This window comes from Electrophorus electricus, chromosome 17 (assembly GCF_013358815.1).
Source record: "Electrophorus electricus isolate fEleEle1 chromosome 17, fEleEle1.pri, whole genome shotgun sequence".
Classification (NCBI taxonomy): domain Eukaryota; kingdom Metazoa; phylum Chordata; class Actinopteri; order Gymnotiformes; family Gymnotidae; genus Electrophorus; species Electrophorus electricus.
The window spans coordinates 13357211-13384280 of NC_049551.1; the positions used below are offsets into that span (position 1 = coordinate 13357211).

Below are 27070 nucleotides of genomic sequence, written 5' to 3' on the forward strand. Positions count from 1 at the left end.
CATATAGAGTATTATACTTGATATTATTAAATTCGAGTTAACGAATTCCAGTTTTTGAAGACAGGCGCTGTCCACGAAAGCGGTTCTGAACTGTTACCAACATGGCAAAGTGGTACATGGTAAAACTATCCGTCCAGTCACGGAAATATCAGATGCTCAGTTATAGCCGATTCAATTTATTGAATTCTACACGATGACACGTCAGCGCCGTGTATTTGAAATGATCCATCCTATTTTTGGTGATATCGACAGATACAGCAGTGCATTTTACATGACTTATTTTAAACCTCAACACTAAGGAGACACTATTTCATAATTTTAAATCCATTCTAACTACACGCTTAGCAGTTGACCTCAGTGGTCTTGAAATGTCATGGTGTGTACACAATTCATGCTTCCTAACATATAGAACTACACAGCTCATATATTACACTGTTCAAATTAGTCATGTTTAACAAAAACAGCTGCAGGAACATTTTGCTTTCATATGTCTATGGTCTTAAAAAATGCATAGAAACATGGTGGAAACTACAGAGATGATTTAGTCCTCAACATGTATAAAATGGTATAAAAATGAAGTTAGACAATAGTAGTGACATTAAAATTATATTTATTAAAATATCAAAATGACCTATAGTATCATGTAATCTAACTTTTTTTAACTCACCATATTTTCACTCCCTGTGTTGATTAGAGTAATCATCCTTGCACCTCAGTGTCATTGTGGCTTTTTTTTGTTTTTTTTTAAAAGGTCCACCAGCACGACACATGTTCTAACTGTATGACTTGAACTTGAAGTCACTGGTACAAGAGCCTGTTGTTAGATACACATCATAACTGTAAAAACTGCGGAGCTCCAGCTCCCTCCACGTCTGCGTAGTTGGGAGGGAGATAAGCGCTGGGAATGGCGACTGCTCCATCAAACAACAGTCTGGGCAAAAACTTCACAAAACAGTGCAGCAATATTTGTGCATAAAATGCAGTGTCATAGAACTACTCCACAGCAACATCATAAATAACTTCCAACCTACAACATGCTGTAACATACAGTACTAAAGTATGAAACCAAAGAAAGACAAAAGAGAAGTCAAAAGAGCACCAACACACTTGCCATGTTTCTGAATTAAACACAAAATCTGAAGAGCAAAATGAAAAATGCAACACCAAGGCAGCTATTTTCATGAGCAAGAACCAAGTCAAATTGATTGGCACTTGGAAGGATGTAATAAAAGTGCAGTTGCTGTCCAAAGGTTTAGTGCTGAACAAGCTAAAAATATGTTATCAGCAATGAGGACAAAAAACACACAAACAAAAAAATATGTTAAAAGTTAGAATAGTGCTGCAATATGTCAAATGCACACTCTACATAGTTGAGAGGGAGAAACACTGTGGTAATGGCGACTGCTCTGTCAAGCTTTGTCTGAGCTTTCTATTGTGGCAAAATCTCACAAAAGAGTGCAGCAATGTTTGTGTATAAAAAGCAGTGTTATTGAACTACTCAACAGCAAAATCATAACCAGCAGTGATGACGTCCATCCAATAAAATGCTTTAACACAGTACCTATGAAAGAAAACAAAGGGACACAAAAGAGAAGTCAAAACCAGAATACCACACCTACCATATTTGAATCAAGCAACACAAAGTCTGAAGAGCAAAATGAAAATCTGCAACGCACCAAAGCAGATGTTGTCATAATCAAAGAACGCTCATTGTCCCCATGTTTGGTGCAGAACAATATTTTATCCGCAATAAGGACAACAATAAAAAGTAAATATTACAATAAAAGTAAGGTTACTCAAGCAAAATGTGTCTGTCACACGCAGTATACTAACTCTAGAGAAAACAAGCTCATATTGGACAATGACACACAAAAATGATATCAATGCACTGCATGGCTAAAACTCATGTCACAACATGTCACCACACTAAAGCAGATTCATAATATTTACAATAACATGTCCAAAACAAACCAGTATTGTCCTAATACCATCAAGAAGAAAAAAAAATACTTCTTGATTTAGCTTGCAAGGATTTGTCACAGGACGCTCCCCCCACAAGTCACGTGGTACGGTCTGCCGCATGCAGGGGGGTTTACTCTTGTTTGTGGCCACACCCCTGTGTGGCCACACCCCTGTGAGGGCACACACATGTGCGGAGTCTGTGCATCCTGCTCCACACCCTTCGGCACTCGGGCACTCCTCACAGAATGACCAACCGCCACAGGATGGCAGCTCCCGCGACTAAGAACGGACTTCCTAGCGGGAGGTGCATGGGCACCCCCTGCACCGCTACCTGGATCCCAGGAGATTGGGAAGAGGACCGCAATTGGTGTCCGGAGAGGAGAGGAGAGGAACATCCTCAGGAATTTCTTGGGGGGGTCTATGGCTATCGAGCCTGGGCCAAGGAGGACTGATGTGCCCCGCAACAACCAGAAAGAGGGTGGTTATGTGGAGCCAGCAGGATCCCCGGAGTCCCTTCCTATCAGCAGACTCACCAGCGAGACTGGACGAGTTTGCCCAAAGCCTTAGAGACAAATTGCCTCTGGGATGTTCCTAAAGCAGCGGGAGAGCGGAAGATCGTTCAGGGGAGGAGCGCGGACGGAACTGGGGCGTGTCCGTCGAGGCCGGGGACAAGTTTATAGTGCCTGCGCCAACAGCAGGCACTGCGGCACAGTGCCCGAAATGTTTTTGTGTGGGCGCTTCTGTTTGGGTAAATGAGCACCTTGTGTGCGTCTAGGCGCAGCGTTTTGAGAAGCGCACCGGACTGCCCTGAGGGGGGCAGGGATTCTGCCATCCTTCCTCTGTTTAAGGGGTCTCCCGGGTTTGAGGTTCCTAGCCCGCCTCATGTAGGGTGGGCACCAGGCAAAGCCGTATTGTTTGTGTATTTGTACACGACCGCCTGGGGCTCATGGTCCAGGAGAGGACGCGTCGGGAGCTGTGCCCCTTGGCAGGGGGTTCTGTCTCGGGATGCTCCCCCGACAAGTCACGTGGTACGGCCTGCTGCATGCAGGGGTGTTTACTCTTGTTTGAGGGCATGCACCTGTACAGGGTTTAGCGTCAGTGTTCGTTGGGCTATTTAAACCCCTGTCGGTGCTCCCCTCACTGTTGCTCATTGTTTGTTAGCATCTGTGCTTAATTTCAATGTCCATGTTCGTATAGCCCTTGCTGATGTTTCTTTAGCTGTTGTACTTGTGTATATTATCTTCCGTTGCGTGTGAGTTGTCCGTGTTAATTGTAGAAGTCGTGTTATCTGTTACTGTTATGTGAGTGCCACTGTTGTGTTGCGTGTAATAAATGTATTTCACAGTCACAGGAGTCTGTGCGTCCTGCTCCACGCCCTTCGGCACTCGGGCACTCGTCACAGGATTTGTGATTTTATATATATATATATATATATATATATATATATATATAAAATACACACGCAAGATACCAAGATGCAAAAATCACAAAATTTAGAAGAAAGATGAGCTGAAAAGAGAACTAAGACTAATAAAACACAATTATACCCATAAGCTAGCACGAGAAATTATAAAAGAAACATCTAAATTCTCATAGTATATATAGGGCCTGACTGCAAGAGGAAAGGCTAACCTCTGAGTCTGCCAGAGTACTAATAAGAAAACTTTCTTGAAATTGATAATTTAGATTCTTCTTTAATGAAGTGACAAATCTGAAGTCACTGATGCGTGAGCCTGTTGTTAGATACGTGTCATAATTGTAAGAACTGCGGAGAGTTCCAGCTCCCTCCACCTCTGCATAGTTGGGAGGGAGATATGCACTGGGAATGGCGACTGCTACATCAAACAACAGTCTGGGCTTTCTCCTGTGACAAAACCTCACAGCCAGGATCAGAATATTGAAAGTCAGAAAGAAGGTGGACACAGAAACGAGTGCAATGATCAATTAAGATGTTAGTTTGGAGTTGCTGTCCTCATAAGTCATGTCTTTAAGTTCTGGAACTTCAGCAGGGTTGTCAGAAATAAGTAAATACACAGAACAGGTAGCAGAGAGAGGAGGTTGTCCATTATCTTTCACTGAGATAACGAGGTTCTGCTTCATGCTGTCAGATTCAGTAATGTCCCTCAGTGCCCTGATCTCTCCACTATGGAGACCAATGGAGAAAAGCCCTGGATCAGTAGACTTCACAATCTGATATGACAGCCATGCATTCTGTCCAGAGTCAGCATCCACCACAATCACCTTGAAGACCAGAGAGCCTGAGAGAGCAGCTTTAGAGACCATTTCAGCCATTAAAGACTTTCCCTCTGAGGCAGGGTATAATATCTGTGGAGAGTTATCATTCTCATCTGTTATGAACACATTGCAGTCACATTACTGCTGAGTGGAGGAGAGCCATTGTCTCTGGCTACAACCTGGACTTTGAACTTTCTGAACTGCTCATAGTGAAATGACTTCACAGCATGGATCACTCCTGTGTCTACATTAATGGATATAAATGAGGACACTAGAACACCAGTGACCTCACTGGGAACCAGAGATTACAGTACGGTGCCATTCTGCCTCCAGTCTGGGTCGGTCACACTCACAGAACAAACAGAGGTGTCTCGTTTGGTATTTTCAGCTACGTAGGTGCTGTATAATTTATAAAAATCATTTATGTCTGACAAAGAGAGATGAATAGTGATAAAAGAAGATAATGCTGGATAACCTCCAACAGTAGCTATAATTGGTATACCATAATCTGTTTATTTTTCTCTATCTAGCATACTAGTAGTCACCAGAGAAAAATAGTTCTTAACTGATGAAATGAGTTTGAAAGGAACATTTTGCTGAAGGGTACAGTGGATCTGTTTATTGTCTCCCGAATCTTTATCCTGAACATGAATTATGCCCACCTCCGTACTTACATCAGTGTTCTCAGGTATGGGGTCATTTAATGACTTTATAATAAAAGTAGGCTCATTATCATTAACGCCTGTGATGTCTACGATAATTTTTGCAGTGGATGTCAATCCGGAACCATCTTTAGCTTGAACTCTCATTTGGTAGTACATTTCCTGTTCATAATCAATATCGCCACTCACTGTAATCTGCCCATTTGTCTTATTAATATAAAATATTTTTGCTGCCTTATCTGATACTTGGCTGAATTCATACGCAACATCTCCATTCGGTCCTTCATCAGATCTGTCGCGCTTACTGTAATCACCACAGTGCCCAAAGGTGTGTTTTCAGCCAGACTCACTCTATAGACAGGCTGACTAAACGCTGGAATATTATTGTTGGCATCCACAACAGTTACATGTATATCGGCAGTTCCCAATCTTTGTGGATTACCACCATCAGTGGCAGTAATAATTAGATCAATGTCTTTTTGTTTCTCACGATCAAGATCTTTCTCTAGCGCCAACTGCATATTTTCCTTTGTTGGGGTTGTCTTGGACAGATAATTTAAAATGTTCGTTCTTTTCGAGAAAATATCCATGAACTGTGTTAAGTGCTGTATCTAAATCGTGAGCTTTGTCCAAAGGGAAACGCTCACCTTTATGTGCCGATTCTGTAATCTCAAATCTTATATGCTCATTTGGAAACTGCGGAGAGTTATCATTTATGTCCTGAATTTGCAACGGTATTTGACGCACTTCAAGCGGGTTTTGCAAGACCAGTTCATATTTTAAACAGCAGGATAACCTCGAACCACAAATTTCTTCTCGGTCTATTGTTTCTGTAACAATCAAGTTGCCTGTATTCAGGTCGATATCACAGTAGTGTTTGCTGCTGTCCTGGGTATCCATTTGTGCCTTGCAAGCAGATACTCTCCTAACATCGAGTCTAAGGTCCTTGTCTACATTTTCAATCACATAAAAGCGTGTCGTGTCTTCTGGTACTGAATAGCTTAAATCTCCACATATGGCACGGAGAATAGATAAGAACAATAAAAGTAGCGCGTATAAAAGCTTCCTGTAGTCTATATCTAGATTCAGCGTCAACTGTACGATTAAAAGCGCCTATTGATCTAAATTAATTTTAACAGATACAACTCAATATGATCACAAACAGTATACAGGAAGAAATAAGACTTCACTACTGTAGGTTCTGCAGATGACTACACAGAGGGAGCAATAACCGAATATTTAAGATGGGAGGAAAGATTCATCAGTGCTTCTAAGTGACGGTGAGAAGCGACGCTCTGAGTATTTGAGGTTTATAGTAGTTATAATGTATAATGAATACAAGGGTTTTAGTTTTACTTAATCCATTCGCCAAATTTGCATCTGCTTTTTTTAAATTTATGTTCTATCATTTTATGACAATACATAATTAAAACTGTTTTAATTATATAATACATAATTAAAATGTTATACCTCGCATCAGTTGTGCTTTCAGATCAATGAGCATTACTGATTGCCTTATTGAGCTTAATGCACACACCCAAAGCCCGTGATTGGTGAGGTTGATGGAATATTAGCAAATTGGTTTAGAAATAGCAGGAACATTCCCGGATATTTGCACTGCTGAACAGATTATACAGTTATACAGCTAAAATGCCTAGAGTTATTGCTTTATATATACACAGGTAATGTAGGAACAGAGATTTATGCACAAAACCTAACTTCATAAAAGTGGTCTTCCCGAGACTTAATATTGAAAACCTCCTTCTGAGGCTCAAGATAAAAAGCACAATGGTACTTGAGTTATGAGAATAGACAGTCACAGCTGAGAGAAAACAGGTATGCTTACAGTACAAAGGTCTAGCATTAGCATTTTCCTAATAAGATGTGCACCAGGGTTTTCACCGCAATCCGTCGTTCACTCTGAACTTGGCCTGCCAACACTGTGACCACATCCATTCCAACGAGGAACAGACTCATACAGCAACAGCTTCACAAAACTACAAACTATTCCAAAGAGACCATTCACTGGAAACGAAGCTATTACTACTTCCATCAAGAAAATATACAAATTATAAATTAATCAAAAATGCCGGAAGACTCCACATATGGAAGTAAAAGTGATTAGCAGTTATGACACATTTGCTAAGTAACAAATTCCAAGCTCATGTGGACATAACTTGGGAAACATGAATCGTGAGATGTGCCAGGCATGCACATACACAAAAATCACACTGTGACATGAGAGCCATGAGTGATTCTAGATGCATGTCTTTTTTTACAATAGGGCAGCCATAGCTCATGGAAAAGTATTGTGTTATTGATTTGACTGCTGCCATAATAAAATAATTGAAAAAGTAAATTTGTGTAGGCTGAAAAATAATCATGTGTTACACAATTCAAGAATGATAACAATAACATTATAAGCAGTAACCACTGTTGGTCACTTTAATTAATGCAAACCCACACAGAATCAGCATAATGTTTATCAAGTCAGATTTAGTTCTATATAACACAATAGATTTTCTTTTCTGTCTAAATAGATTTTATCTAATTTTGACTAACATTCTGTGGAAAGTAATACTTAATTTCCAAGATTTATGACTTAAATATCAACGCTGTCAAATAAATAAATGTTAACCAGTAGCAAGACACTTCATATTCATGCACAATTTTATTTCTAAAAAGAACACTATAAAGTGTTGAAACAGACTTCAAAAAGCAAATCTACCCGTAATCACCAAAACCACAAATCTTTGACAAACAATAGACAAAATAAAAAGACAAAAGTACTGCTTAATGGCTCAGTCACGCATGTAGATTACAAAAACTACTCCATAGAAACAAATGTTTGCAAACCACAACAATACATTTAACCATAAAAGATTAATGTTGCCACAGAGGTAAATATTATTAAAAGTTGTAAAGATCTAAACTGATCTAAATAAGTTGCGAAAGTACATAGAAAATCTCTGTATAGGGCAAAAACTTACCTCTGAATCTGCAGGAGAACTAATAATATGAGAATTGCCATGAAATGGATCATTTTGATCCTTCTTCATAGTACTATTTGAGGGTAGTGTGTTTTCATTATATGAACTAACAAATTTGAAGTCACTGGTGCGTGAGCCTGTTGTTAGATAAGTATCATAGTTGTAAGAACTGCGGAGAGTTCCAGCTCCCTCCACCTCTGCATAGTTGGGAGGGAGATACGCGCTGGGAATGGCGACTGCTCCATCAAACAACAGTCTGGGCTTTCTCCTGTGACAAAACCTCACAGCCAGGATCAGAATAATGAAAGTCAGAAAGAAGGTGGACACAGAAACGAGTGCGATGATCAAATATGATGTTAGTTTGGAGTTGCTCTCCTCATAAGACATGTCTTTAAGTTCTGGAACTTCAGCAAGGTTGTCAGAAATAAGTAAATACACAGAACAGGTAGCAGAGAGAGGAGGTTGTCCATTATCTTTCACTGAAATAACGAGGTTCTGTTTCATGCTGTCAGATTCAGTAATGTCCCTCAGTGCCCTGATCTCTCCACTATGAACACCAATGGAGAAAAGCCCTGGATCAGTAGACTTCACAATCTGATATGACAGCCAAGCATTCTGTCCTGAATCAGCATCTACAGCAATTACCTTGGAGACCAGAGAGCCTGAGAGAGCAGCTTTAGGTACCATCTCAGTCATTAAAGTCTTTCCCTCAGGAGCAGGGTATAATATCTGTGGAGAGTTATCATTCTCATCTGTTATGAACACATTCACAGTCACATTGCTGCTGAGTGGAGGAGAGCCATTGTCTCTGGCTACAACTTGAACTTTAAAGTTTCTGAACTGCTCATAGTCAAATGACCTCACAGCATGGATCACCCCTGTGTCTGCGTTAATGGATAGAAATGATGGCACTGGGACACCATTGACCTCACTGGGCATCAGAGAATACAACACTGTACCATTCTGCCTCCAGTCTGGGTCTCTCGCACTAACAGAACAGACAGAGGTGCCCGGTTTGTTGTTTTCAGATACATATGCAGCATAGGACTGCTCTTCAAACATGGGTGGATTGTCATTAATGTCTGCAACTGATATCTGAATTATTATGGAGGATGATAATGGTGGAGTACCATCATCTGTTGCCATAACAGTTATATTGTACTGTGGTACAAGTTCGCGGTCAAGATATGCTGCAGTTAACAGTGAAAAATAATTTTTGATGGACAGAATTAATTTAAAAGGAATGTTTGGTTGGATGAAACAGTTGACGTTTTTATTTCCTCCCGAGTCTTTGTCTTGTACTCGTATGATGCCTACTTCGGTTCCAGGAGTCGTGTTCTCTGGGATTTGATTGAACAGAGACTGTATGAAAATGCCTGGGGCATTGTCATTAATGTCTACAACATTAATAACGACATTCGCAAAGGAGACGAGACCTGGCCCGTCTTTAGCTTGTATCCTGATGTCATATGTAGATTCCTCTTCAAAATCTAGTTGCCCATTTAACGAAACAGTTCCGGTTTTGTGATCAAGGATGAACAATTTACTGACTTCAGCTGGTATTCGGACAAATTCATAAATGACGTGACCATTTATACCTTTGTCTGCATCCGACGCGCTTACTGTAACAACCTCTGTCCCTAAAGCCACATTTTCATGTAGGTTAACTTTGTACACAGATTGACTAAACACTGGAGAATTATCATTCGTATCTAGAACAACAACTTGTATTTTCACAGTAGCGGACATCGGTGGAATACCACCGTCAATAGCGGTGAGCATTAAAGTAATCTCCTCCTGTTTCTCACGATCCAGTTCCCTTTCTAACACTAACTCACCGTATTTTCCTCCAACCGAATTCGTTTGAACAGTTAAAGCAAAATGGTCATTATTTTGTAGGGAATAGCTCTGAACACCGTTGATCCCAGTGTCAGCATCATGAGCCTCGCTCACAGCGAATCGGGATCCCTTATCTGCTGATTCATGTATTTCAAATTTTATCACATCGGTAGCAAACATCGGTGAATTATCATTAATATCTTCTATCCTTACAACAACGCCATGTAGTTCCAAAGGGTTTTCTAGAACTAATTCATAACCGAGAGAACATTTCGTCCGTGTTCCGCAGAGCTGCTCCCTATCTATTCTCTCTGCGACAACCAGATCACCGGTATCAGTATTAATATCACAGTAACGTTTCCGACTCCCCTCAGCGTTCAGACGAGCTCTTCGTGTCAGTAATCCTTTTGGATTGATTCCGATATCCTTCGCAATATTTCCGATCACAGACCCCTGTTTCTGTTCTTCTGGAATTGAGTATTTAAATTCGCAGTGACTGCTGTGTGGTAATAAAAAGACGAATGCCAAACAGAGTATCAAAGATGATCCTTTGTGTTCCATGTTTAAAAGTACTCCAATTCCAGCGCTATTCGCTAAGAGACTTTACCTTTAAGACACGCAGTATTTTAAAAAATATATATTATTCCATTCACTGTATCAGCTAAGCAAAGGAGACCCTCCGACATAGAAGCGTTGTTATTATAATGAGAGGAGAATATGAGTGTGAGCGAAAACTTGAAGATGGAAAAGACTTCTTGGTAAAGAGCGACACATTGAGGCTTAATCTAACAAATGCACTCACTGTGCATTCGACTTTCGAACCACCAACTACAACAGTTCACCTCAGATTGAAAGACAAAACACTTTCATTGAAAACACTTATGAATAGAAATAAACTCTTATAATGGCAACTAATATTTAGCATCTGTCTCATTCTCTCTGTATCTCTGACACACACGCACATGCACTCACACAGACATGTGCTTTTATATCTAGCCAGGGTGCGTGTTCATAGATAGGTTATATCACATATGTATAAAATATACAAATGCACGCACACGCATGTGTTTTTATACCTTACCAGTGCGTGATTATAAATGTTCCATATATGTATCATATATACACTGTGTAACTGCATATGTGTCATATGAATTTACTAAGATTCATTCTAATCATACCACTAAACGTAATGTCAGTAACCACAAAGCAAAACAAACTAATAAACAAAAGGAATGTAAGTGTGCAAAAAGCCCTTTACTTTGATATGTCCCTTATGCTGATCCTGACAAAGGAGATTGATATAATTTTCTTACATAGTCTTGAAGGTTTTCAGAAAAAAAAGGCCACACACATGCAAACGTTAAAGCAAATGTTGCAATGTTTGTCTATAAAAAGCACTGGAGACTTCACAAGCCATAGCGTGGCAGAGCTCTTGTAAAACTAAAGAAATTTATCTTTTAAGTCACTGAGACGTTAGTCTTTTGTTAGATACGTGTCATAATTGTAAGAATTGTAAAGCGTTCCAACTCCCTCCACCTCTGTATAGTTGGGAGGGAGATATGGGCTGGGAATGGCGACTGCTCCATCAAACAACAGTCTGGGCAAAAACTTCACACAACAATGAAACAATATTTGTGCATATAATGCAGTGTCATAGAACTACTCCACAGCAACATCATAAATAGCAGTAATGACTTCCATCTTGCAACATTCTGTAACACAGCACTAAAGTATGAAACCAAAGAAAGACAAAAGAGAAGTCAAAAGAGCATCAACACACTTGCCATATTTCTGAATTAAACACAAAATCTGAAGGGCAAAATGAAAAATGCAACACCAAAGCAGACATTTTCATGAAAAAGAACCAAGTCAAGTTGCTTGGCACTTGGAAGGATGTAATAAAATTTCAGTTGCTGTCCACATGTTTAGTGCTGAACAATGCTTTAAATATGTTATCAGCAATGAGGACAAAGAACAAAAATATTATGTTAACAGTTAGAATAGTGATGCAATATGTCAAATGCATGCTATGTATACTCACTCAAGAAAATATAACCTCAAATTGATATGCAAAAAATAAAAAAAATAAAATAAATGCCATATGCATTGCATAGATAAAACACTAAAACCATCAGCATGTGACCAAATTCATCACCATGTGACCCTTTGACATACCAAAAACAAACTTACATTAACAAAACCATAAAGTCAAAATAATTCATTTTTATTGCTTGAAAGAATCTAAGGAATAAGAAAGTGTACTGTTAGCATGTAAAAGCTTATTTCAGCGCCAGTGCTGTAACATCTGGATGGACAGACAGCACTTACCTCATCATCATCTGCTGTATTACTCTGAGTGATCACATTCACACCAAATGGATCATTTTGTTCCAGTTTCTGAATCCCACCCGCAGGAAGTGTGCTTTCATTATATGATGCGACAAATTTGAAGTCACTGGTGCGTGAGCCTGTTGTTAGATATGTGTCATAATTGTAAGAACTGCGGAGAGTTCCAGCTCCCTCCACCTCTGCATAGTTGGGAGGGAGATACGCGCTGGGAATGGCAACTGCTCCATCAAACAACAGTCTGGGCTTTCTCCTGTGACAAAACCTCATAGCCAGGATCAGAATAATGAAAGTCAGAAAGAAGGTGGACACAGAAACGAGTGCGATGATCAAATATGATGTTAGTTTGGAGTTGCTCTCCTCATAAGTCATGTCTTTAAGTTCTGGAACTTCAGCAAGGTTGTCAGAAATAAGTAAATACACAGAACAGGTAGCAGAGAGAGGAGGTTGTCCATTATCTTTCACTGAGATAATGAGGTTCTGCTTCATGCTGTCAGATTCAGTAATGTCCCTCAGTGCCCTGATCTCTCCACTATGGACACCGATGGTGAAAAGTCCTGGATCAGTAGACTTCACAATCTGATATGACAGCCATGCATTCTGTCCTGAGTCAGCATCCACAGCAATCACCTTGGAGACCAGAGATCCTGACAGAGAAGCTTTAGGGACCATCTCAGTCATTAAAGATTTTCCCTCTGGAGCAGGGTATAATATCTGTGGAGAGTTATCATTCTCATCTGTTATGAACACACTCACACTGACATTGCTGCTGAGTGGAGGAGAGCCATTGTCTCTGGCTACAACCTGAACTTTGAACTTTCTGAACTGCTCATAGTCAAATGACCTCACAGCATGGATCACTCCTGTGTCTGCATTCATTGATATAAATGAGGACACTGGAACACCATTGACCTCACTGGACACCAGAGAATATAGCACTGTACCATTCTGCCTCCAGTCTGGGTCTGTTGCTCTAATAGAACAGATAGAAGTGCCTGGTTTGTTGTTTTCCATGACATAGGCACTGTAGGATTTCTGATGAAATACAGGTGGGTTGTCATTGACATCTGCTACAGATAAATGAATTGTCATGGAAGAAGATAATGGTGGAGAACCTCCATCATTAACAGTGATAGTGACATTATGATCTGACTCTGTTTCTCGATCCAGCATATTTGTGGTTGCCAAAGAAAAGTAATTTTTGATGGATGGATTTAATTTGAAAGGGACATTTTGCTGAATGGAGCATCTGATCTGTCGATTATCTCCTGAATCTTTATCCTGAACATTAATGATGGCCACCTCCGTGCCTACGGCGGAGTTCTCTGGTATGGGGTCGTTCAGTGATTTCAGAATAATTCTAGGTGCGTTGTCATTTAGGTCAGTGATATCTATAATAATTTTAGCAGTGGACGCTAAACCAGGTCCATCCTTGGCCTGCACTCTCATTTCATAGTATGTTTCCTCTTCATAATCGATATTTCCGATAACCTTAATCTGACCAGTCATCTTGTCAATAGAAAATAATTTTGCTGCTTTATCAGATACACGACTGAATTCATAACTCACTTCACCGTTCGCTCCCACGTCATCGTCTGATGCGCTTACTGTAACAACTGTGGCACCCAACGGCGCGTTTTCAGCGAGAGAAGCTTTGTACACAGACTGACTGAAAACCGGACTGTTGTCATTAGCATCCAGCACACTAATGTGGATAACTACAGTACCAGACCTTTGTGGGGTGCCGCCATCAGTAGCGGTGAGTATTAAATTAATTTCCTTCTGTTGTTCGCGATCCAGCTCCTTCTCCAACACTAGTTCAGCGTGTTTGCCCTGCTCTGCGTTCTCATGCACTGATAAAACAAAATGTTCGTTTCTTTCAATTGAATATCCTTGAACCGCGTTTTGCCCGATATCAGAGTCATGTGCTTCGTCCAAGGGAAAACGCTGGCCCTTAACAGCAGATTCTCCGATTTCAAACGTAATCCGATCGTTAGGAAATCGTGGGGCGTTGTCATTTATATCCTCAATTTGCAGCGATATGCGTTGTACTTCAAGCGGATTTTCCAACACGAGCTCATAATTTAGAATGCAAGACATTCTCGACCCACAAAGCTCCTCTCGGTCTATTGTTTCCGCCACGACCAAATTTCCACTATTCAGATTAATATCGCAATAACGTTTCGTGCTGTCGTCTGTGTCTATCCGAGCCTTACGAGTAGACAATCGTTTAGCATCGATTCCGAGGTCCTTCGCGACATTCCCAATCACGTAAAGACGCTTCGCTTCTTCTCGCACCGTATAAATCAAATCTCCACGAGCAGTGCAAATAAAAGAGCAAATAAATGTCGAGGAAAATAATGTCGGAAGCAAAAAAATAATATCCATTCTCTCAACGTTCAAAAGGCCTGGTGAGTGACAAACATATAAGCAAATTAATGTCGTGTATTACAAATCCCATGCACAGTTCAGAGCCTTATTCAGCTGTGGTTATCTTTCTCAGGATATTATCGAATTTATCATACTGGGTGGAGATGCGCTTTCATTTTTACTCTGCTAGTGAACAGCGACCCTTTGGGTATTTTTAGTATATTGCAATTTCGAACTCTCCATATCTGTACTCCACCTTTTCAGAAAATGAATGCCAACGTACTACTGTGTAGAGCAAGTCCATCCTTCATCATAAATAGGTAAGGGTGGTAAAATTGGGTAGATTTGGGTAGGTAAAATTATGTAGAATCATCTAGAACATTTTACTGGTAATGAAGGATTAACCTAATGATTAAATCCTATTTTTGTGGGGAGATGCTTTCCAGGATGGCAGCGCTGATATGATTGCAAAAGGAGAAGAGCACAAAAAGTAAAATCATTACTCAACTTCCTGCAATATCAGAAATTCAGTCAAAGCAACAGGTAGCCAACAGGTAGCCTATTTATTTAAAACCTCAGCACATGATCAGATGAATTGCAATTAATTACAAAGCCATTCCTTGCCATGAAAATTTAATCACAACAATTACTGCATTCCAGTGCATTTCAGCCCTGCAACAAAATGGCCTGCTAACATCATTTCAGTGATCTTCTTGTTAGCTCAGGGTAAAGTGTTAACATGGCTGTTGACATCACTCTGTCATGCTCAATAGAAGAGCAGACTGGTTGCTTTAAAAGGCTGGTGGTGCTTGAAGTTTTCTTCTGTTAACCATGGTTACCTCCAAGGAAACACGTGCGGTCATCATTACATTACATCAAAGGGGCTTCACAAGCAAGGACATTGCTACTTGTAAGATGGAAACAAAATCATCCATTTATTGACTCATCAAGAACTTCAAGGAGAAAGGTTCAGTTGCAGTGAAGAAGGCTTCAGGGTGGCCAAGAATGTCAAGCAAGCACCAGGACTGTGTCCTAAAGAGGATGCAGCTACAGGATTGGGTCACCACCTGTGCAGAGCTTGCTCAGGAATAGTAGAAGGTAGGTGTGAGTGCATCTGCACGCACAGTGAGATGAGGGCTTTTGGAGCATGGCTTGGTGTCAAGAAGGGCAGCAAAGATGCTGCTTCTCTCCAAGAAAAACATCAAGGACAGAATGACATCCTGCAGGAAATATAGGGATTGGGCTACTGAGGACTATGGTAAAGTTATTTTCTCTGATGAAGCCCCCTTCACACTGTTTGGGACATCTGGACAAATTATTGTCAGGAGAAGAAAAGGTGAGCCTTACTAGGAATCCTGTGTAATGCTAACAGTGAGGCATCGTGAGACCATTCACAGGTTGGGATGCTTCTCATCCAAGGGAGTGGGCTTGCTCAAAATTCTGCCTAAGAACACTGCCATGAATGAGGAATGGTATCAAAACATCCTCCAATTGAACTTCTCCCAATGTTCTAGGAGCTATTTGTTGATGAACAATATTTTTTCAGCATGATGGAACAGCATGTCACAGGGTAAAAGTAATAACTAAATGGCTCAGTGAGCAAAACATTGAAATTTTGGATCCATGGCCAGGAAACTCCCCAGATCTCAATCTCATTGAGAACCTGTGATCAGTTCTCAAAAAGAGGATGGACAAGCAAAAACACAGAAACTGTGATCAACTCCAAGCACTGATTAGGCAAGAATGGGTTGCCATCAGTCAAGATTTTGCCCAGCTAATATCCAGCATGCTAAGGTGAAGTGCAGAAGTCTTAAAAAAGAAGGGTCAACACTGTAAATATTAAGGCTTTGCTTAAACTGGTTGTATTTTGTCAATAAAAAGTAAAAAAAAAAAAAAAACCTTATGAAATGCTTAAAATTGTACTTCATTATACCATATAAACATCTGACAAAAGGATCTAAAAAAAAAATAAATGAGGCAGTAAACTGAAAACCAACGTTTGTTAGTCTCAATTTTTGGCCACGACTGTACCTATGAAATGAAACAGTAGCCTTTACTGTGAGAAATCAGAGAAGAAAATAAACAATATTCTCCTGCACAAACAGCTTAGGATCTTAGAATGCTGCTATTACATGCACTAACAAGAAAAGGGGTGACTTTTAGATAACCTGCCTTAACAAATCACTGTATACTGTTCTCTAATCTACAAGTAAGCATCCAAAACAATATGACTGACACAAAACTCTCATGCTGGTGTCCAATACTCAGTACCCGACAGAAATGCATGTGGCGTACAATCCGTAACACGATAATAAGCCAATCACCATGGAACACGGTACAATAGAGGGCAGTGCCAGACTAATGTAGTGAGAAAGCAATACATCAATAATCACCATTGTTTCTTAAATTAAAATCTATAGATGTTTAGAAACCCACCTCTCCTTATGCCAGCAACAACAACAATCATCTCAATTCCCTGGATGTGCAGACACCACACTGTATGACCACAAAAATTGTGATTAACCACATGGAAAATTCATCATCTATACACTTCACTGCTAACTTTTCCCATCCTGGTTTAAAGGGACACAATACCTAATAATGCTAACTCCTGCCATCACACCCTACCCATCACCTGGCTACATTTTCTAAGTAATGACTTAATACTGAAAACCTCCCTCTGTGGCTCACGATAAAAAGCACAATGGTAATTGAGGTATGAGAATAGACAGTCACAACAGATGAGAGAACACAGGTATGCTTACAGTACAAAGAGTTAGCATTAGCATTTTCTTAATAAGCTGTGCACCAGGGTTTTCAACGCAACATGTTTTTCACTTTGAACTTGGCCTGCCAACACTGTGACCACATCAATTCCAGCATGCAACAGGCTCATATAGCAACAGCTTCACAAAATTACAAACTATTCCAAAGAGACTATTCACTGGAACTGAAGCTATCACTATTTACTTCAAGAAAAGTTACATAATACAAATTAATAAAAAAAAAAATGTAGACTTCACAAATAAAAGTAAAAGTGATAAGCAGTAATAGTACATTTGCTAAGTAACAGATTCCAACCTCATGTGGACTTTACAGAATGTGAGAAACATGAATCCTGAGATGTGCCAGGCATGCACTTACACAAAAAGCACACTGTGAGTAAGGCCCTTAACTCCCAATTGCTCAATTAACGCTCTATTCACTCATATTTGTAAGTAGCTTTGAATAAAAGTGTCAGGTAAATGTATTGTTTAAATGTCAAAAATTTAACTATCCAGGAGCAAGAAACTTATTTTACATTCATGCATATTTTCAAATCTAAAAAGAACACTATGAAATTTTCATAGTGACTTCCTCGACAAGGACGAACATTTAATTGAAACAAAGACAAGGGCACTCACATGATTTACAAACAATAAACACCACACGGTTAACACGGAACAAACACGATAAACACAGTAACATTTAACACCAACACCTTACATCAACAATAATTGACAACACTGCACACAATGACAAGAGTATAAATACACAAAAGACTAACACAATACAGGTGTGTGCAGGTGTGGCTACGAAAAAGGATCCTCCCACTGCACGTGACGGGCCAAACCACGTGACTCACGGGAGATGAGTGTTCCGTGACATGCATATAATCATCATCTATCATGAACAAATATTTTATTCTGTTCTGTCTCTCAACTGGGCTTTAATCGAAATTATAAAGACACAGCCAAGATAATAAAATCATACATGTCACGTTCCTGATCTCTGATCAACTGAAAGGCTGCTTGCCATGGCATGGCATACTGAAAGTGATTTATAGAAAATATTTATGCTAAAACCTAAGGTGTGATTTTCTAAAAAAGAGCCATCAACCAGTAGAAAAAAACAGTCTTTACTGAATCATGCTCAAATCCCACTGTGTAATATTAGAAAAAGTAAATAAGTTGCTGGTACAGTACAAAAACATCTCAAATCTAATTTTTGTTCACAATCACCAGCACACAAAATTACACTAAACAATAAACAGTGAAAGAGGCAAAGCATGTAAACACGAAGCAAATAATTAATGTACACTCTATAAGTCTGCATAGGCTTACCTCTGAATCTTGAGAACCAACACTGAAAGAATTCTCTTCAAATGGATTATTATCATTTTGAATCCTGTTGAGGATATGAGTTGAAGGTAGTGTGTTCTCATTATAAGACGTGACAAATTTGAAGTCACTGGTGCGTGAGCCTGTTGTTAGATACGTGTCATAATTGTAAGAACTGCGGAGAGTTCCAGCTCCCTCCACCTCTGCATAGTTGGGAGGGAGATATGCACTGGGAATGGCGACTGCTCCATCAAACAACAGTCTGGGCTTTCTCCTGTGACAAAACCTCACAGCCAGGATCAGAATAATGAAAGTCAGAAAGAAGGTGGACACAGAAACGAGTGCGATGATCAAATATGATGTTAGTTTGGAGTTGCTCTCCTCATAAGACATGTCTTTAAGTTCTGGAACTTCAGCAAGGTTGTCAGAAATAAGTAAATACACAGAACAGGTAGCAGAGAGAGGAGGTTGTCCATTATCTTTCACTGAAATAACGAGGTTCTGTTTCATGCTGTCAGATTCAGTAATGTCCCTCAGTGCCCTGATCTCTCCACTATGAAGACCAATGGAGAAAAGCCCTGGATCAGTAGACTTCACAATCTGATATGACAGCCAAGCATTCTGTCCTGAATCAGCATCTACAGCAATTACCTTGGAGACCAGAGAGCCTGAGAGAGCAGCTTTAGGTACCATCTCAGTCATTAAAGTCTTTCCCTCAGGAGCAGGGTATAATATCTGTGGAGAGTTATCATTCTCATCTGTTATGAACACACTCACAGTCACATTGCTGCTGAGTGGAGGAGAACCATTGTCTCTGGCTACAACCTGGACTTTGAAGTTTCTGAACTGCTCATAGTCAAATGACTTTAAAGCATGGATCACTCCTGTGTCTGCATTAATGGATATAAATGAGGACACTGGAACACCAATGACATCACTTGGCACCAGAGAATACAGTACTGTGCCATTCTGTCTCCAGTCTGGGTCTCTCGCACTAACAGAACAGATAGAGGTGCCTGGTTTGTTGTTTTCCATGACATACGCATTGTAAGATTTCTGATGAAATACAGGTGGGTTGTCATTGACATCTGCTATGGATAAATGAATCGTCATGGAGGAAGATAATGGTGGAGAACCTCCATCAGTAGCAGTGATAGTGACATTATAATATGACTCTGTCTCTCTATCCAGTATATTTGTGGTTGCCAAAGAAAAGTAATTTTTGATGGAGGGATTTAATTTGAAAGGGACATTTTGCTGTATGGAGCATCTGATCTGTCGATTATCTCCTGAATCTTTATCCTGAACATTAATAATGGCCACCTCCGTGCCCACAATGGCATTCTCAGGTATTGGATTGTTGACAGAAGTGAGAATAATCTTTGGAGCATTATCATTTACATCAGTGATAACTAGAACAACATTCACAGTGGATACTAAACCAGATCCATCTTTGGCCTGCACTCTCATTTCATAATATGTTTCCTTCTCATAATCAATGTCTCCAATTACCGTAATTTTTCCAGTCAGTTTATCAATCATGAATGACTGTGCTGCATTATCAGCAATGCGACTGAATTCATAAGAGACTGCCCCATTTGCTCCTTCATCAGCGTCTACTGCACTCACGGTAACTACTTCTGTGCCCAACGGCGCGTTTTCCGCTAGAGCGACTTTATATACCTCCTTAGTAAACACTGGAACATTATCGTTAGCATCCAGCACAGTGATGTGTATAATAGCGGATCCCGATCTCTGAGGAGTCCCACCATCAACTGCGGTAAGAATCAAATTAATTTCCTTCTGTTGTTCACGATCCAATTCTTTCTCCAATACAAGTTCAGCATATTTCTCCTCGTTTTTGTTATCGTGTACAGACAAAACAAAATGATCATTCTTCTGGAGAGAATAGCCCTTAACCCCGTTTTGTCCGATATCAGAGTCATGCGCTTCATCCAAACGGAAACGCTGCCCTTTCAAAGCGGACTCGAGAATTTCAAACGTAATGCGCTCATTAAGAAATTTTGGAGCATTATCATTAACATCCTCAACATTCAGTGAAATGCGGTGAACCTCTAGGGGATTGGCCAAAACAAGCTCATAATTCAACATGCAGTTAATTCTTGAACCACAAAGCATCTCTCTGTCGATTGTCTCTGCCATGATCAAATCTCCCGTGTTCAGGTTAATATCAGTATACCGTTTGCTGCTGTCCTCCGTGTTTATTCGGGCCTTACGTGCCGACAGTCACTGAGCATCGAGTCCGAGATCTTTAGCAATATTTCCAATCACATACTGGCGTTTGGTTTCCTCTGGAACTGTATAGCTCAGATCTCCTCGGGCGTGCCGCAAATGACAGAAAAATAATGCCATGAGCAGAGAAGATAACGAAAGTGTAAGATTCCTCCATCCCATGTTGGTTGAGATGAAATGCTGCTCTCTCGTTTAATTCCACTTAACGTTGTTAATGTAATCTCTCAATATTTTCAACTAAATCGTATTCGAGTGAAAAAAGACCAGACTACTCCATTTTGCCTGGCGATTGTTCTTGCTTTCATAGAAACGTGCATCTGAATATTTAAGAGATGGGCAGAAATTTACGGAGGATACGTTAAAGTGATGGTGAACAGCGACGCTCTGAGTATTTGAGGTTTACTACACATACCGCAAGTCCGTCAAAAGACTTTAATAAGACAAGCATGTACCTGAAGCTACTAAAATTATTTTTACTGGATTGTGAAGTTATCGGGAATAAAAGCATCAAATGGTATTCACGATGAAGTGCAGAGGTGTTAGACTGAATAACTAAGATCTCCGCAGTTGGTATATGTCTATTTGCATTTACAGTATGAGCGTAGGGTGCAGAATAATGACGGGGACAATAGCAAATACACGCCACAGAAAACTTGAAATTCAATTGCTATATTCATTGTTGATTATAACATCAAAATCATGGAACAATAGTAATAACCCACGTATAAAGAACTGCAAAGCTCTCAAAGAAGATGCAGTTTAAAGCACACTACGGCATGCCCACAACTGATTAGATGCAATGTAACCTTTTACTTCAGAACCATGGATAGCTCCCAGTCCGACTTGATTTTGGCACTATAGATTGCCTGAGGTTACACAGTTTTAGAAGAATGACAACGCTGACAATAAAACACTCCATTTTTCTACCAAAAATAATATGAAATGTGTCCCAGTAGAAGGTAAAATACACTTGCTAATTAGTAATAGACAAGAACAAGAACCAGCTAAAGATGTTTTTAGAAACACTGCTAATTCTACTGGCGTTTCCAATTTACTGATGGAAAAACAATCTGCTGGTGAAAAACTCTTTGGATTCAAAGATTGATACCAACATGTAATTGATACAAGTTGCAATGCAAAATATATACCCTGTTCACATGATGAAATGACTGGTGGTTACACTAAATGTTTAATTTATAATTTCAAAGTCACAACTATTCATTATATTTGAAATCAATGTAGTTAGACTTTACAAGTTTAAAGAGAATACAATTCACAAACAGCTTTGCACAAGTAGGCATTAAGCTGTGTTGTGAAACATGGTAACTTATGAAACATTTCAGTCAGGACTTTTAATTACTGTCTATTAAAAATCCACATTGCCACAACACATCCCAGTCTGCAAACAGCAACAAACAGAAGTAGTTAATAAGGCTTATCATACTGCTATAAACACTTTGTTTTGGAAGTTGTGTCATAAAGTAGCAAATCAGCAATTATGAGACAAATAGAGATGCAAAGCACTTGAAAAAAGTTCCAGTTTAAGTAAAAATGTTCTGAAAGGCCCACAGCCATGACAAAGCATCAAAGCCATGACCTTCAGACATAGAAAGGACAGCTCAGTTACCACTAACATTATTGAGGGACAGAGACAGGAAAAATAAAATAATAATTCTAAATTTACTGTGTAAAATCAAATGTGAAGTTATGAACCTAGAAACACTAGTTGACATTATGTGTAACTATGAGTTAAAATGGGCATCGGCAGCAGCAACAAGGAACAACTATTATTTCTAGTTCTATCTTATCAAATGGTTTTATCAATATTGAAAAGGACACAGTCCAAATAACAAAACCATACATTTCACATCCTTGATAATATAATCTGAAAGCCTGCTTTCCAGAGCACTGCATAACGAAAGGGATTTTCCAAAAATATTTAGGATAAAAGCTACAGTGTGAATAAACATCCATCAGAATGTAAGATGTTTCTATAAATATCCTAATTTTGTGGAAGATCCAACTTTTATAAAAATAGGATCAATCTATAAACATCAAAATTAGAAACAAAATCCTTGCTCAAATCATGCACAAATGTATATATGCATAGAAAAATGCATATAAACTGGAGTTACAAATAATAGATTTCATTATAAAAAAACTAAAAATAAAACATAAAAAATTAACCTTTGAACCAAAGTGTAATGGAATGCTCGTCTCTCACGAATCACGTGGTTTGGCCCGCCGTGTGCAGTGGGAGGCTTTTTTGTCTGTAACCACGCCTGTGCACACACCTGCACCTTGTTTGTTTGTGTGGATTTAAACCCTTGTAATAGTGTGTAGGACTGTTGGTCATTTTTGATGTTAATGTTAGCATCATCCTTGTATGCTTGTTCTTATTGTCAATGTTAAATATATTCGTGTTCACCACTTTTGCTTAGTGTTAACTGTTTCTTGTTCATGCTAATCGTTGGTGTTATATATGAGTGCCATTGTCTTTGTGTATTAATAATTGCTTGTCCACATCGATGGAGTCTGTGCATCCTGCCCCTTGCCCTGAGGCACTCAGGCAACACCGTTACACAAAGTATTAGCACTTAAAATGTCACTGAACAATGACAGCCATGGAAGCAAAGCATGAACAAAGCAATAGTTTCCAGAGAAATCTTTGAAAGGTATCACACAAATAAAATAAATAAATAATTATTAATATTTAGAGGAGGCAAGATTTGAGAATCACTAAAGCACTTATTTTAAAGAGATAAAGTAAATATATAAATATAATCTAAAATGGTGTTTATAATTCAAAAACAGAACATTTCAGATTTACACTCAATAAGGCTGCAAATGCTTACCTCAGAATCTGATGAGGCAACAGTGAATGAATTATCTTCAAATGGATCAATCTGATTTTGAATCCTGTTGAGGGTATGAGTTGAAGGCAGTGTGTTCTCATTATAAGACGTGACAAATTTGAAGTCACTGGTGCGTGAGCCTGTTGTTAGATACGTGTCATAATTGTAAGAACTGCGGAGAGTTCCAGCTCCCTCCACCTCTGCATAGTTGGGAGGGAGATACGCACTGGGAATGGCGACTGCTCCATCAAACAACAGTCTGGGCTTTCTCCTGTGACAAAACCTCACAGCCAGGATCAGAATAATGAAAGTCAGAAACAAGGTGGACACAGAAACGAGTGCGATGATCAAATATGATGTTAGTTTGGAGTTGCTCTCCTCATAAGTCATGTCTTTAAGTTCTGGAACTTCAGCAAGGTTGTCAGAAATAAGTAAATACACAGAACAGGTAGCAGAGAGAGGAGGTTGTCCATTATCTTTCACTGAAATAACGAGGTTCTGCTTCATGCTGTCAGATTCAGTAATGTCCCTCAGTGCCCTGATCTCTCCACTATGAAGACCAATGGAGAAAAGCCCTGGATCAGTAGACTTCACAATCTGATATGATAGCCATGCATTCTGTCCTGAGTCAGCGTCCACAGCAATCACCTTGGAGACCAGAGAGCCTGACAGAGCAGCTTTAGGGACCATCTCAGTCATTAAAGACTTTCCCTCTGGAGCAGGGTATAATATCTGTGGAGAGTTGTCATTCTCATCTGTTATGAACACACTCAAAGTCACATTGCTGCTGAGTGGAGGAGAGCCATTGTCTCTGGCTACAACCTGGACTTTGAATTTTCTGAACTGCTCATAGTCAAATGACCTCACAGCATGGATCACTCCTGTGTCTGCATTAATGGATATAAATGAGGACATTGGAACACCAATGACCTCACTTGGCACCAGAGAATACAGTACTGTGCCATTCTGCCTCCAGTCTGGGTCTCTTGCACTAACAGAACAGATAGAGGTACCTGGTTTGTTGTTTTCCATGACATAAGCACTGTAGGATTTCTGATGAAACACAGGTGGGTTGTCATTGACATCTGCTACAGATAAATGAATTGTCATGGAGGAAGATAATGGTGGAGAACCTCCATCAGTAGCAGTGATAGTGACATTATAATCTGACTCTGTCTCTCGATCCAGCATATTTGTGGTTGCCAATGAAAAGTAATTTTTGATGGAGGGATTTAATTTGAAAGGGACACTTTGCTGAATGGAGCATTTGATCTGTCGATTATCTCCTGAATCTTTATCCTGAACATTAATGATGGCCACCTCCGTGCCTACAGCGGCGTTCTCTGGTACGGGGTCGTTCAGAGATTTCAGAATAATTCTAGGTGCATTGTCATTTAGGTCAATTATATCTATAATCATTTTTGCCGTGGACACTAAGCCGGGACCGTCTTTAGCTTGGACTCCTATTTCATAGTATTTTTCTTTTTCATAGTCGATCTCCCCCTTTAATGTAACCTGTCCTGTTGTCCTATCAATAGAAAACAATTTAGCTATTTTATCTGAAGCCCGACTAAATTCATACGTAATTTCCCCATTTGCTCCTTCATCAGAATCTGCGGCGCTAACTCTAACTACGTCTGTGCCTAAAGGTGAATTTTCGGCTAGAGTGACCCTGTAAACACTCTGACTGAAAACAGGGGTGTTGTCATTGGCATCTAGCACAGTCACATGCAAAACTACCATACCGGACCTCTGTGGGGTGCCGCCATCAGTAGCGGTAAGTAATACATTAATTTCCCTCTGTTGTTCACGATCCAGTTCTTCCTCCAGTACTAATTCAGCATATTTTCCTCGGTCCGTGCTCCCCTGAACGGATAAAGCGAAGTACTTATTTTTCTCTAGAGTGTAACCATTAACTCCGTTATTTCCAATATCAGTGTCATACGCCTCATCCAAACGAAAGCGCTGGCCCTTGATGGCGGACTCACTGATTTCTAAAGCGATGCGGTCATTAGGAAATCGAGGGCTGTTATCGTTAATGTCCTGAATTTGGAGAGATACACGATGGACTTCAAGCGGATTTTCTAAAACGAGCTCATAATTAAGAGCGCACGGAATTGCTGAACCACAAAGCTCCTCTCGGTCTATTGTCTCAGAAACAATCAAATCGCCTGTTCTCAGGTTAATGTCACAATACCTATTAATATCATCCGTGTCTATCCGCGCTCTACGAGCCGATAACTGTTTAGCGTCGATTTCGAGATCCTTTGCTATATTTCCAATTACGTACTGAAGCTTCGTTTCTTCTGGAAATGTGTAGGTCAAATCTCCACGGGCAGCGTGCACTGTGCAACATAATAGCAAAAGGATCAGAAAAGGTGAAAATATAATGTATTCCATCGTCGACGAGCTTGTTAAAGGAAAAGAAATAGAAAGATATACATTAAACACAACCCTTTCTAAAACTGGGTAGTCTACTTAGCATTACATCTTATGCGCTCCTGTTAGATGGTGTGGATAAATATTAAATAGCTGGGTGGGAATGGACGTCTTCCCATGTACTGTTAGTGAATAGCGACGCTCTGTGTATTTTCTGTTAACTGCAGGATATTGTTAATGCTCTAAACGTTTAAACACACGCTGTATTTACAGATTACTTATTTATACATCCAGCTCGAGAGTAATCAATGATATGAAAATGTATACATCACGCTGTAAATGTATTTTTTTTCTGATTTGACGACAGATTATGGGGTTTAAAACATCTTTTCAAAATGTGGTGTCACAGTGGGCTTTTTTGCAACTCACCAACCAAACGTTTTTATCTGAGGTTTTTTATTTACAAAACTACATTCTTAATGCACTTTCTAAAGTCTTGCCGCTGTCCAGAACGTAATAGTGCTGAAATATTTTCACGTACGCCCGTACAGTGAACATATCATTAACAAAAAAAAAATTAAAAATCAAAATTATAATTTTGAAAGAAAACGTAGAAAGCAAACAATGAAACCATATAATTCGTTAAGACATTTTTTGGAAAAAAAAAAAATTCACCGGGACTAGCACACTACAAAAATATTGTAAGATCAAATACATTTACATTTTCCCTCAACTGCTTACACATTGTTACTGCAGGCTGGCACTCAATTCTCAGTAAGGGATGCCCAGGTGTTTCTCTTATGTCATTGGTGCAAAACTAACATTTGCACGGAGTTAACTGTGACTTCAGTTTGCTAAACATCTTTTTGAAAACAATTATATAGGGTACTATCCCTTGGCACAAATTTCATTATAAACTCGTCTACTGTTTTTGTTAAGATATTGATTAAGAAAAATGCACAAATTTCAGGATCAGCAACAGAACTCTTGCTGTTCTTAAACAATCACTGCAGATCTGTTCTCTACACATCTGTGCCCATGCTATGGAATGAAAAAAAATCAAGTCAAAATGTTATTTT

At 39.5% G+C, this 27070-nt stretch overlaps 2 protein-coding genes and 1 pseudogene across 11 annotated transcripts in view; all 3 read right to left on the minus strand.

The window, feature by feature from the left end:
- Positions 1-27070, minus strand: part of LOC113588740 (protocadherin gamma-C5-like) — a 206836-nt gene that overhangs the window by 129444 nt on the left and 50322 nt on the right. The gene's annotated exons all lie outside the window — the stretch shown is intronic.
- Positions 1495-6363, minus strand: LOC113592005 (annotated as a pseudogene).
- LOC118242837 (protocadherin beta-16-like) lies at positions 11348-14531 on the minus strand. Its single transcript, XM_035535731.1, has 2 exons — positions 12017-14531; positions 11348-11413 (listed from the first exon to the last, which is right to left on the minus strand). Exons 1-2 carry the CDS (start codon positions 14420-14422, stop codon positions 11348-11350), a joined length of 2472 nt encoding a protein of 823 aa, XP_035391624.1. The 5' UTR covers positions 14423-14531.

What these genes read in the sequence shown, in the direction of transcription:
- LOC118242837 (XM_035535731.1), bottom strand. Translation starts at nt 14,422, where the DNA reads ATGGATATTATTTTTTTGCTTCCGACATTATTTTCCTCGACATTTATT. An exon ending in ATACAGCAGATGATGATGAG is followed by an intron (nt 11,414 to 12,016) that starts GTAAGTGCTGTC and finishes TTCATACTTTAG; the next exon opens with TGCTGTGTTACAGAATGTTG.